Here is a 13,191-nt window from a genome sequence, read left to right on the forward strand (position 1 = left end):
GGGATGCGCTATGTGAACCAAAAGAGATGGGAGGGCTTGGTTTTCGAAATTTTGAAAGTTTTAACTTTTAACCAAGCAATGGTGGGAAAACAGGCCTGGAGATTAATTGAGTTCTCTAATTCACTTGTGGGAAAAGTGTTAAAGGCTCGTTATTTTCCTAACCATTCTTTCTTGCAGGCAACTATTGGTAATTATCCATCGTATGTTTGGCGATCTATTCTTTGGGATCGTGATCTTGTGGTGAATGGATGCATCAACAGAATTGGTAATGGCAAGTTGACGCGCATCTACGATGACAGATGGATTCCCAAACCTTCCCTCTTCAAAATCTGGAGTCCTAAAGTTCTTCAAGATGGAGCACTTGTGAGTGATCTTATGCTCCCTGATGGTGGATGGAATTTACCTTTAATTTACTCCTCTTTTAGCCATGATGAAGCTGATATCATTATTAGTATTACTCTTGGAGACAGAAGAAACGAGGATAGTCTCAGATGGTTTTTTGAAAAAAAATGGAAAATATTCAGTTAGATCTGGCTACAGGGCAGCATTGGATATTAAAATGAGAGAAGAGTCAAGGGGTGATTGTTGAAGAACAAATGAGAAAAAGAAATTTTGGAACACAGTTTGGGATTTAAACCTCCCAAACAAAATGAAGTTGTTCTTATGGCGTGCTATAATTGATATTCTCCCATGCTCCTTAAATCTTCAAAGGAGAAAGATTAGTGGCACTGCCCAATGCATTAGGTGTAGAGCAATGGAGGAATCTGCCCTTCATGCACTTTCAGAATGTTCTTTTAGCAAGAAAGTTTGGAAGCTTTCTCTTTGGAAGAAGTCTGGGAAGCATCACAACTCTTTTCTCCATTGGTTAGAGCATATCATTCATACCAACCCACTTGAACAAGTTGAAGTTTTTGTTGTAATTTGCTGGCAGCTCTAGAATGAACGAAATTCAAGTTGCCATGGAAAGGTAACGTGCAAAAATCCTTGCCTTATCATTCAATAAGCTCATCACATTATTGAGGAGTTCTCTGCTGCAAACCATAAGCACATTGAACCAAAAGTGAACAGAAGTTGTACCTGGTCAACCTCTTTTGGAAAACAACGGTCAAAGAAGAGGGTTAGGTGCGGTTATTCGGAATGAGTATGGCCAATTAATGGGAGCGATTGCTCACCCAATTAGGGGTTACTTCTCTCCTTTAGCAACTGAACTTTTGGCACTGAAAGCGGGCATTTGTTTTGCTCTTGAAGTGGGTATTATTCCTCTTGATATCGAAGTCGACAGTAAAGAAGTAGCTTGCCTAGTGAATTCTGTTGAACTTTGTTGGTCCGAGGAGGGTACTTTGGTAGAAGACATCAAGACTCTCATGCACGCCTGCGGTACCGATAAGGTCATTTTTCAACCCAGAGAATGTAACATGGTAGCTCATGGTTTAGCTAAGTCAATTTTGTATGAAAATGCTAGTCTCTATTATATAGAGGAAGGGCCGGAATGGCTAATAAAGTCGATTGATGCCGACTTACTTAATTGTAACATTTCTTCACATCAATGAATGGTTGCTGATTTGATCAAAAAAAAAAAAATTAAAAGAATTATTTTTTCGATTATTTACCTACATATATGAGACTTAAATTTGTCAAAAACCACCAATATTTAACTAACATCTCTTTTGAACTTGAAGACGTCCAGCGAATAAACATCATATACGTCAGTCTATGATATATCAGTGTCATAGCCATAAGGAACCGAAAATCAACTTTTGTAGATGCATTATTTAATTTGCAATTTTTTTTTGATTTGATACAACAATTATATCTATTCTAGATTTGCTATTTATGTACCAAACTATTACAGCAAACTAACCATATAGTAACTTCATAGTGTTTTACAAAATGAAAATGAAGCTAGATTGATTCTGCTCTTACTTTATTTTAGATTGTTCTAAATTGATCACTCATTCCCCGTCTCAGTCGACTTCATCGTGGCGGTGCTGGGAGAAGAAATGAGTAAAAATGAAGGTCTGGGGGTGAAGTAGAGGAAGAGAAAGGGAGAGACACTGGTTTTAATTCGTCACTGAAGGAGAGAAAGAGAAAGAGAAAGGGAGAGCGAGTCATGATCACAGAGACTTCATTTCACTTCGAGAGACTTGAGAGATTTAGAATGAAGTTGGGTTTAGGACACAAGGCTTTTGGTGTAATTATTAGGGAAAAGAAAAAAATTAAAATTAAAAAAATTGACTCCCTCTATAATCAGACAACTCAATTTTCTTAATTTTGTTGTGTGAATGTTACCACCATTTTGACTTGGCTAGGGTTTGACCATGTTGAGAGGGAAATGCCTATTGAGGTTGGAGGGAGAATTCCAAAATTTCAATCATCCATATTCAGACAACAGATTATTTTTATCACTGTTGTCTAAATAAGACCAGCTTTTAGGCTCAGAGGAATGAAATAATAGGGTATATCTCTATCTTGAGTTAACAACATAAAACTGTTGTCTAAATGTCACAAATTTATTCAATATGATAAAAGTGTGTTTCGGTGGGTATTAAACAATAGAGTTAGATTTTTATGTCGTCTAAAAAAGTAAGACAACAGAAAATTAGTATTATGTCGTTTAATGTGTATTGTTTGATTAACTTTTTGGCATAGTGGATATTTTGTGACCATGAGGGCCTACTTATAGAATTATATATAGGTGCCTTTGCGCATAGAGTGGAGTTTCCAAGTGCACTTGATGCGGAGGTTTTGGCTGTGATTGAAGTTTTGAGATTTGCTTGGGCCCGAAGTTGGGACTCATATCTGGCTTGAAACTGATTCTTCTCTTGTAGTGCAATACTTTTGCAAGCCAAGCTTAATTACCTGGCGACTTACATACACTCTTTGCCTACATATTACTCCCAGTATCAATTTTCGGATCTCTCACATTTATAGAGAGGGGGAGAGAGCAATGGGAATTAAGCTAATTTGATGGTGGGTCTGGTGCCCAACAACATCTGCTTCTGAACTGCTAATAACCTAATATTGTCTAATTCCTTATTCATTAAAAAAAAGAATTGTGATGACACATACGAGTGGTGAAAAAGAGAAATCAACGCGCGTAACCAAGAGATGAGTAAAACATTTTTAGGTTTATGCCATTGAAATCAACCATTGCCTATTTGCCTTAGGGCTATTAAGTTATCAACATCAATGTTTGTTCTTAGGGGTTTGCAAAACACGGTACAAACCGGCCAAATCGGTCAAAACCGACCGGTAAGTATGGTTTGGTTAAGGTTTTTTAACTTAAAAAATTGAAAGCCGGTTCAATACCGAACCAAACAATTTATGAATTGGGTTGGTTTGGTTTCTCTTTTACTGAAACCGAGGAACCCGAACCGACCGGTATGTTTGAAATATAATAAGAAAAAGTGTTAAATATATATATATATATATATATATATATTCATTTGTCCAGTCGTTGTAAGTAAGTTCTAAATATCCAATTATAACTTTATTCTCAAATGATATACTACCATATCGAATCCAATGTCCAAAGGCCTAGAAGTCTAATATATAATCACTACGATTAATTTGATCCTCTCATATCACATATCTCAATCTCTCATTCTCTAACCTTTAATCATACCATATTAAGCTAGTATTTATAGCTAAGCCATCAAATAATTCAATCACTTTGAATCTATTCTAGATTTTGGTTTTTGAATATTAGTTTTGGATTTAATTATTGTATTTTAAATTTAGATTATGCTTATTTAATATAATTTTAACTATTTAGATTGAATTTAACTAGAATTTTTTTTCATAAATAGTATGTTAATATAATATAGGTTAAAACCGCCTAACCGACCAAACCAAACCATCTTTAATTGGATTGGATTGGATCGGGTTAAAGTTTTTTTTTTTAATGACCGGTTGTCAAAAATGCTTAAACCGCTCACTTTAGTATAGAGACAGTTTAGAGTCAAAACCGAACCAACCCAATCCGTGTGCAGCCCTATTTGTTCTTAGAGATTTTGTGCTCAATCTAGCATCACTCATTATCTTTGAAGGATACAAATTTCGTAAAGAAGTTTTCATCCATGTGAAATGTTCATACTCAACATTTATATTTAAAAAATTAATATTCAGTGAATTCTGAGCCACACAAAGGATCGAACGCATGAGAAAAATTCAGCGATATATAACCTAGAAAATTCAGCGATAGGAAAAACCGTTTTGTACCACGTGGCAGAATAAAAAAGGTTGCACGGAAATTCCATGCTACTTCCGGCTGGCAAGGTCATCTCTCTCGTGTCGCCCAGTAAAAAAACCCAGGTGGACGAGAAACAGCAACTGAATTTCAAAAACTAAATCAAACCCGGAAAAACCAAATTTAGGTTAAAATCACAGAAAAACCTAGAAGAAGAAGAAGAAAGTTAAATTATTGGCTGCCTCACACTGGCTTCTCTGGTAATTTTTTTATATCTTTGTTATTGTTATTCTTTTTTTCCTTGGCGCAATTTCAACTCTTTGTTTTTGGATTGGTAAAATTTGGTGGAGATTAGTATATGGAATCAGTGAAATTGAATTGTGTTGTGTCACCGTTTTGTTAAATCTGTTGGGAATTTTTATGGTTGTTGTTCTATGGAAGATGAAATTGGGCGTTCAGCCGTTGAAATTTTTGGGGAGAGGCTGTTAGGGTTTGAATCAGTTTGTTTCCTTTTTCGATTTGTATGAGAGATGAAGTGTTTAGGTGATTATATAACGTGATTAAATTGTGAAATTATTCTTAAATTTTGATCATTTTTTGTTGGAGAATTTTGATCCCTGTGGAGCTGAGGTAAATTTTTTTTTTTTTTTTGGGAACTGTTTTAAGAAGATGCTAATTGTAAAGAAAATTACAGTGTAAGCTTGAAAGAGATGATAATTGAGTTACTTGGATTAATAATGAGAGCACTGGATGCAGAAAATCTCGAAGTTGGGCATTAAATTTTTACGGATTTCAACGGGTTGATTCAAATTTACATCTCATATGAGAATTCATTCCTGAATGGAAACTGTGTTTTTCAGGTGTTATTTAAAAAAAATGTGTGGCAGAAACTTGTGTTAGGTTATCTTAGTCCCGGTAGAATTTTACGTTTCATTTTAGTTGTTTGTTTTTAGTTTTTATATCTAATGACTGTCCAGATGTTTGTTTGAGTGCATATGCTAATGTAGACCACTAGTGTTATGCAGATTGATAATCTGGAGGAATTCCTTCCTGCTACTGTCTATGGGCGCTCCTAAGCAGAAATGGAATGCAGAAGAAGAAGCAGCCCTTAAAGCTGGAGTGGTTAAACATGGGGCTGGTAAATGGCGGACCATACTTAAAGATCCAGAGTTTGCTCGCATCTTGTATCTTCGCTCAAATGTAGATCTTAAGGTATGGTTCTTTAATACTATTCAAATGGTATAGTTTTTGATGACAAGTATGAATTTTATTGATGCCTTGGCCAATTCTACATAGTTTATGCTGGATTACGTTTTGGTATACTCTTTACAGTGATTTGGTTTTGATGGTGGGCAGGATAAGTGGAGAAATTTGAGTGTCATGGTAAATGGATGGGGCTCCCGAGATAAGTGTAAGACAGTAACTAGAAGAATGCCTCAGGTCCCCAAACAGGAAGATAGTTCTATGGCTCTCAGTGCTGGTCAAAGCGATGAAGAAGTTATGGATGCTAAGCCTATGACAGCATCCAGTGATTCACAGCAGGTTTCTGCTCCGAAGAGATCCATCGTGAGGTTAGACAGCTCTCTTTTCTTTCAGTGTTTTTTATTTGCCCTTCTTTAATTATTGAATGTCTAGTGTTGCATCTTGGTGTGCATGTTAGTGTGCTTCATATGGTAGTTTTGGAAACTTGGTCTCATTTTGTTCACGTTCAAGAATTGATTGTTATATTACAAATCAGAAATCCATCTAGATCTGTTACAATTCGTATCCAGAGAGTTGAGTCTTTGTTTTACCTTTTCATAGTTTCACATGTTTAGTGTGGAGAACCAATCCCTAATTTTTTTTTTTGTGTGATTTAATATGTTTATGTGTGGTCTACTGTGGGCTATCATAGCCTGCGGTTCAGATCAGTTAATCTGTGCAAACTGTTACTTAATTATCAGGGATGGTAGACTGCTAATTTTATTGTGTATACACAAAACAAACTAGGGTTTCTGAAATCATCCTTGCATGAAATCATTGTCTTTTCATGTGCCAGAATCTTGTGAGTGAAATTTGATGAATAAAAGAGGATGTTTTGGCTCTTATGGAGCTCTTCAAGTTCACCAAGGAGTAGATTCAAGTTCACCTGAGACTACTCCTTGGAGTTGCTTACTTTGTGCTGATCAGTAGACAGACTTGGTTTTTCTCTTTCCTTAAGGATTGAGCTCGAATGTGCAAGCTCATGGGGAACACTGAATTTGATCAAACAATCATATAACAAGAACAATAGTGAACTGGTTGTTCGAACAATTAGTTATGGGTTTAGGTAGTTATATGCAATTTCATTTAATTTGTTAACGGTACAGAAAGAAAATGGACAGGTGTTTGTCGGTCCTTCCTTCAGTTCTTTTAACCTCTTTAACTGAGCAACCATCGCATTGAAGCTTCTTGTACTCATTGACAAATGTCTGAGTCCATATTTCATACTGAAATAGATGTGATAATAAAGATGAAAATTATTGTTGTTGTGTTCTGTTGCTGTTATAATAGTTGTTCTGCTGGTTTGTCATCTAAATTTGTTGATAATAGATTTGGTCACTTGCAATGTTTTGAAATATTTTCCTGTAATATGTTCAGAACTTGAAACATGCTGTAACTTTGAGCTTTAATTTCTAGTCATGACCGCAGGTTGGACGATCTTATTATGGAGGCGATAACTAGCTTAAAGGATCCAGGTGGTTCTAATAAGACTACTATTGCTACATATATAGAGGTATTTTCTATGTTGAACAAACAGTTTGGTATTTTTAGTTTACTGCTTTCTCTGCGACATCACTGTCATAAGTTGAAAACATCACGGGCAAGATCTCTACAATGATGTATTTCCTTGTGCTCAATCAGCTAAAATCTGATGGTAAACCACTGTAAAGGAGTTTGTAATATCTATAATTTGATACTTAAATTCACAAATCATTTTGTATCATAGGATGGTTATGTTATTTTTTATCCTTAGTGTCCTAGGAAGCATCAGGGTTGGGTATAGATGGCAGTTGCACATCCTCCAACAAAAAAGGGGGAATAATATATTAAGATGATACCCCCCCCCCCCTGATATCCGTTCTATATTCTTCACTTCTTCCTCTTGGTCCTCTTGGAGATGCCTGTAAAACTTGCAGGAATCCTGGGTTGCACACATAAGGCTTTGGGTTGTGAACATCCTAAAGTCTTTTTATTAATTTTCTTCTTATTCTTTCATTATGTTGTCTGTGCTTTGAGGACAAGTGTGGATTTCTGAGAATAGATCCCTTTCCCATCCTCCTTATCTTTGAAGACTCTCACAAAATGTATTGAATGATGAGTGCAATACAACCAAAGAGGCAATGATTGATAGGATTGGAGGTTGAACAAAAATAACTTTGGTTCCCTCTCCCTATCTGATCTTACTATTTCCAGTTTAGTTTATTTGTTGGGGATATTTTTAATAAGAATAAACCTTTCAGTCAGATTGTGGTTGAAGAATAAGGAGGAGGGGAAAGATAAGGTACTGTACTCTAGTTGATAAGCCACTCCATGGAAATGGACTGCCACGAAATGCCCACTTAGGTCCCATCTTCTTTAATATCAAAGAAAATTTAAGGAGGATAAGTTAAAAAGTGGTTGGTCCATTGCTTAATCCATACTAAGAAAGAACAAAACCTTTCCAACACCAATACTCTCTTACAGAGTGGAGATGTCTTTGGGGTCTCCTTACAACAATTATGACTTGTCCAATTTGATCATATAGTCATAGTTTTGATAGGTGAAGTATATTTAGAACAATGTTTCTATGATAGCCTGCCTTATGAAAATAGCAGCTAACAATGAGGAAGTTATGCTTATTGCGGTTGCAAACTTCTCCAAAACTAAAAAAAGAAGTTGAATTTCTTCTTCTTTCTTTCTGAACATTGCATAAGTAACATTTTCTTTAGGTTAGGTGGCTCAATGACATGTTGCATATCCCACCCAACTGTATTAAATTGTCTTTGTATAACACTAGTCCTAAATGTTATACAATCCAAAGCGAAACTACTACTTTTTAGAAGTTCATAATTATCATTTTTTGTTAGTGCTGAATAAACTCCATGATAGGTATTGACTTGTCTATTGTACTATGTCCCAGTTGGCAATAGATAGGCTGTCTGTATTTTCTTTTTATTCCGTTGAGTTATGTTTCCTGCATTATTTTGAGCTATTAGTTTATGTTCTAAGCTTCCCTTCTGTAGGAACAATATTGGGCTCCACCAGATTTCAAGAGGCTGTTGTCGGCAAAATTAAAATTCTTGACAGCAAGCGGTAAACTGATTAAGGTAAATTTATTCATCAAATATGTTAGATCATTAACAACCTTATTAGTGTTTGCTTTTGTAAAATGAATAATTAATGACCTTATTAATGTTCATCAAGTTGCCTATCGTCATTATATTCATTTACAATCAAGTAGGACTATCGTATTTTGTGTGAAGTATTGAAAGTTATGATAGATAGTAATCAATTTTAATTTTTATTATACTAATAATATGAACAAATATATCCCATTTACTCTATGCATAAGGTCAATGTTTTCTGGGTGTGGAGAAAATGTTAGATTATGGTTGAAGTTTCCCAAGGTATATCAGGAGGTTGTGCAGATCAAATATTTAATTAGTCTTCCTGGTCATTTATCCTAGAGTTTCTCTGTTTTTAACTACTTGATCAGTCTGGCCATATGATAGATTGCTACTTCCAAATTTGTTACATTGCATTAACAGAATTCTCAAATCATAGCCATTGTAGTGTCGTGTACCTTTTCCCTTTTGTTCAGGTGGTTTGGTTTGTCAGCTAATGGAGTAGTTAGTTAAACCTGAAAATTGAACTGAAGCCTTTTAATTTTTTAAACTCGTCAAACACCTTGAAATTGAATGCAGCTAGAACTTCCATTGCTGCTGCTCTGCCATAGGGGCTTGATTGTATTATTATTGTTATTTAAACTTATGCGGGACAGAGTCTTAAAATAGTTGGACTGTTTATCTTATTTCTATGTTGTATCTTTGTTTTCACAGGTAAAACGAAGGTACAGGATTGCCCCTACTCCAACATTTTCGGAAAAAAGAAGAAATTCTTCTATGTTTCTGTTTGAGGGCAGGCAGAGGGCTTCCCCGAAGTTTGATAAGGATGATGGTACCATGCTTATGAAAACCCAGATTGATTTAGAGCTAGCCAAGATGAGGACCATGACCTCACAAGAGGCTGCTGCAGCTGCTGCTCGAGCAGTTGCAGAGGCAGAAGCTGCGATAGCAGAAGCGGAAGAGGCAGCTAGGGAAGCCGAAGCAGCAGAAGCTGATGCAGAAGCAGCACAAGCTTTTGCAGATGCAGCAATGAAGACACTAAAAGGAAGGAATCCTGCAAAGATGGTAAAGTCCATGTAATACAGAATCTTTTGCACTGAATTTATTGTCTAGGCTTGAGTCGCATTGATAACCATATTCAAACTTTTAATTGAAGAGGCATACCTGCATTTAAAGCTGTCTTACCAATTTTGGATATAGAACAATCAGTTGTATTTTGGTTGGACACTTCAATCAGATATCATAGCCATCCTAAAGATTGGTATCCTTTTAAAGCTGCTTTTAATTGCTAAGATATAAAACAGTTATTTGTAAATTGGCCTTTTGGGTTGGACACTTCAATCTGGCCTCAGAGTCATCCTCTTTTAACATGCAAACAGATGGATATTAGTTTTGTCATAGGATAAAAGTCAAATGGAGAGTGAAACAGAGAACTGGTATTGTCTTCATTTTTCTGTTTTAATATTTTTTCTTCTAAATATATGAATTTATAAATTGCTTAGACTTGCACTTGGGCTGTAGATGTGCTACGCCGCTCACTGTTGACTTCGGAGTTCACGGTCAATGTGATTAAATGCTTATAAGGTCTTCAAAGTCTCACTATTTTCTATTTTTAACTAAATCCTCTCTGTTGTTGAACATATTTGAAATTGTTACTATTACTTTAATATACAATTAACAGAAGTTAGGACAATCAATGTATAATGTCTCTAAATTTATTTATATTAACTTGATAAGACATTGAGTTTCTGATTGGTTTATATTTCTCATTCTCCTTTCCTGCATCCAGCATGTCTTTTACTACTTGGGCTTCAGTGCGCACACATTTTGTGTCCGACGTGTATATAATTAAGCACATTTGTATGTATATGTAACTGTCCCTATAAAATTGTTCTTGTGATGGCTTTCAGTGTAGTTCAGCACTAATATATCTTCTATTTCTCTATCACTCTTTTTTGTGAGGGCTCAGATTCTTTGTTTGCAATCTTGATATTTGTTCAATAATTGCTGAAGAGGTATCCAGTTGGAATACCTTCATGGTCTTTAGTTTATCAGGCATGTGAGTGTAATTTTCTTATTTCTTATAAATCTTGCGCAGATGAGTCGAGCTTGATGATGTTCAATGAATGGAAGAACGATAAACCAGAAGTTTTGTGGAACTACACCTAGATACAGTTATTTCACTACCTTGTAAATTATGATAAAGCCTTTTTGGCAGTGGTAGATAAGTGCCAAAGCCCACCTTTACTGGCAGATAAAGCTGAATTTGTTTATTTGATTGTTGATTAGTTTCTGTGTAGGGTGGATTGTCTTTTGAGATCCATCTGCTTCATGGTGGATGTTCATTTTCTTTTTGGAAGTACACCAGCTCACGTTGGTGATAGAAAAGTTAGTCTAACTGGGAATCTGTTTTGTGCTTCTTTCTATTTGATTGATTTGTTTCTGTTTTTTCGAGATGGAAGTGAAGGCGGCTTTGTCTGCAGAGTTGGTCCATTCAGGCAGCAGCACGTATATGTTTCTCCATCACTGGATACTCTGACCATATGGTAGCTGTGTATTGTGTAGACAGGTGGACATTTTTAAATTTATTAAGAGTGATTCTAATTTCTACCCATCTTCGTGCTGAGAAACAGTGTTTCTTTTGAATTTCATCACAGTTGTACAGATGTATTTTACTCTCATAGTGAGAAACGGATTACATGTTATAACCTAATGAGTTGGGTACGGAAGCAAGGAACATCACAGTTACTGGAAGCAGAAAAATCTTTTCAAATTCTTGACTCCTATTAAGAAGTGGAAAAAGAAGGAATATGCTAGGCAGTCTGTGCTAATGTTAGGAGTTGATGAGAATTCAATTTAATTCAACGTATGATTGATGTGATTATAGGAGATTTCAAGATGGTGTAAACTGTTGGGTAAGAGTGGAGAAGTTGATAGTAGCAGATACATGCGACTTATTCACTCATCGAAATGTGGTAGATTTCCGCACAAACTAATGAGAGCCAATTGAGACCCGCATCAGCGTCACGAATCATCATAGTTGAGAAAACCAATAATAGATATAAAATCAAGAGGATGGCCTTCCTTCCAGTAGAGAAAACCAAAATCAGCGGCAAACGATCTGCTCTAGAATTTGGAAGAGTGAACTTCATTGACTGCAAAAAACAATATCAGCAGCAAATTATAGGAACAATGTTTACGTCTACATAGCTGCCTCCACATCTCCAAATTTCCATAGAAAACAAAAGCAGAGTCTTTCCAGCCTTACGTGACAATCCAAACATTATTTCATATTACACTCCTTTCATTTTTTCATAAATCACTTCCACTCCATATTTTCCCCAGATACCAAATCATTTTGGTCCATTTTTCCTTCCTCTGAGATTATAATAAGTACACACCAATGAACTTCGCAAAACCTACAGCTGCTTCTTGTGTACGTAAACCTATAATTTTAATAATGTCTGGCACTTGGGCAAAAGTCAGATCTCCGATAATATAAATGCAGTAAAATATAGGGACACAGCAGCAAAGTTGCATACTAAAAGTTCTGCATAAAAGGCCTAAGCCTTCACAGCTCGTACCAACTAAGATGGCAGAAGTCAAGCTCTTTAAGACATGGTCAAGCTTTTTTGCTTTGAGGATAGTTTGGGCACTGAAGCTCAAAGATGTCCTTTGCTTCTTCAACACAACCCCATTCATAAGAAGGTTCCAGTGCTTGTGCACAACGGAAAATCAATTGCTGAATCTCTTGTGATCCTTGAATACATCGAGGAAACATGGAAACAAAACTCTTTGCTACCCCAAGATCCTCATGATAAAGCCGCTGCACGATTTTGGGCCAAATTTGGTGATGACAAGGTAATCTAGCTCAACCACTACTATTTCATAGTATAATCATTCTTGAACACTAGTTTCATATAAGATTGATATATGATACATTTTGATAAAGAAATTATTTAACTTCACTATGTAATTAGTTTTGTGGTTGCACATGAAGATTTTTCCACCTATTGTGGACACATTATGCAGTGAAGAGAAAGAGCAAGAGGAAGCTATTGTGAAAGCAAAGGGGAAATTGAAGTACTTGGAAGGTGTACTTACATTAGCATTTGCCAAGCATAATTAGCTCTAATGAGTCACGCTCATGCCACCGCTAGCGGTACCAACTCCCACCAGCGGGGTGACCTACGGAAACACAGCCAAGCAGGCTACCACCTGAGCCCCGGCTCACTCCCAGATCACCGCCGACGCGCCGCGTCAAGATGGCATCAGAAGCTCCAGAAGCTGGGAACTGAAGCATATCAGTCCCACATCGAAAATATGGAAGAGATCAGCCTCTTCCTCACCTATAAAAGGTTCTCTCCTCTTTCCTCATTAATTACGCATTTACTACTTACCTACTGTTATCCTGTCAACACAAATACATTGACTAACTTAGGCATCGGAGAAGAGAAGACCGCCCAACGCGGTCTCCCTCTGACGCCCTTTGTATTTTACTTGACAGGTAGTGGAAGTACCGATTATATCACAAGTAGCGGTCCGCCCATCGGACCAGCGTTAACCAAGGTTTAGCCACCGCTAGATCTTAGACATTAATAGAAGGAGAGCTAAAGGGAAAGAAATTCTTTGGGGTGGGGGAGAGCAAATTGGACT

General features: G+C 36.4%; 2 protein-coding genes across 5 annotated transcripts; both read left to right on the forward strand.

Annotated features, from left to right (window-relative positions):
- Positions 1-4,225: 4,225 nt before the first annotated feature.
- Positions 4,226-10,813, forward strand: LOC112173892 (telomere repeat-binding factor 1). 4 transcript variants are annotated; one of them, XM_024311576.2, is made up of 7 exons: positions 4,226-4,449; positions 5,205-5,401; positions 5,546-5,760; positions 6,848-6,944; positions 8,434-8,517; positions 9,250-9,600; positions 10,634-10,813. In XM_024311576.2, exons 2-7 carry the CDS (start codon positions 5,252-5,254, stop codon positions 10,646-10,648), a joined length of 912 nt encoding a protein of 303 aa, XP_024167344.1. In that variant the 5' UTR covers positions 4,226-4,449; positions 5,205-5,251; the 3' UTR covers positions 10,649-10,813. The 4 variants fall into 4 exon arrangements, with proteins under 4 accessions (XP_024167344.1, XP_040365469.1, XP_024167343.1 ...); XM_040509535.1 differs by having other exon boundaries at positions 5,215-5,401; positions 9,250-9,611; XM_024311575.2 differs by having other exon boundaries at positions 4,229-4,449; positions 5,215-5,401.
- A 1,324-nt stretch (positions 10,814-12,137) lies between these two features.
- On the forward strand, positions 12,138-12,727 carry LOC112174764 (glutathione S-transferase U8). The gene is made up of 2 exons (XM_024312556.2): positions 12,138-12,396; positions 12,536-12,727. Exons 1-2 carry the CDS (start codon positions 12,154-12,156, stop codon positions 12,662-12,664), a joined length of 372 nt encoding a protein of 123 aa, XP_024168324.1. The 5' UTR covers positions 12,138-12,153; the 3' UTR covers positions 12,665-12,727.
- Positions 12,728-13,191: the final 464 nt, after the last annotated feature.

The sequence above is a fragment of the Rosa chinensis genome, chromosome 6 (assembly GCF_002994745.2).
Source record: "Rosa chinensis cultivar Old Blush chromosome 6, RchiOBHm-V2, whole genome shotgun sequence".
Classification (NCBI taxonomy): Eukaryota; Viridiplantae; Streptophyta; class Magnoliopsida; order Rosales; family Rosaceae; genus Rosa; species Rosa chinensis.

Bases quoted from the DNA above. Each gene is read 5' to 3' on its own strand.
- LOC112174764 (XM_024312556.2), top strand. From the start codon at position 12,154: ATGGTCAAGCTTTTTTGCTTTGAGGATAGTTTGGGCACTGAAGCTCAA. The intron at 12,397-12,535 runs GTAATCTAGCTC...TTGCACATGAAG, and splicing joins CCAAATTTGGTGATGACAAG to ATTTTTCCACCTATTGTGGA.
- LOC112173892 (XM_024311576.2), top strand. From the start codon at position 5,252: ATGGGCGCTCCTAAGCAGAAATGGAATGCAGAAGAAGAAGCAGCCCTT. The intron at 5,761-6,847 runs GTTAGACAGCTC...TTTAATTTCTAG, and splicing joins CCGAAGAGATCCATCGTGAG to TCATGACCGCAGGTTGGACG. The intron at 8,518-9,249 runs GTAAATTTATTC...TTGTTTTCACAG, and splicing joins CAAGCGGTAAACTGATTAAG to GTAAAACGAAGGTACAGGAT.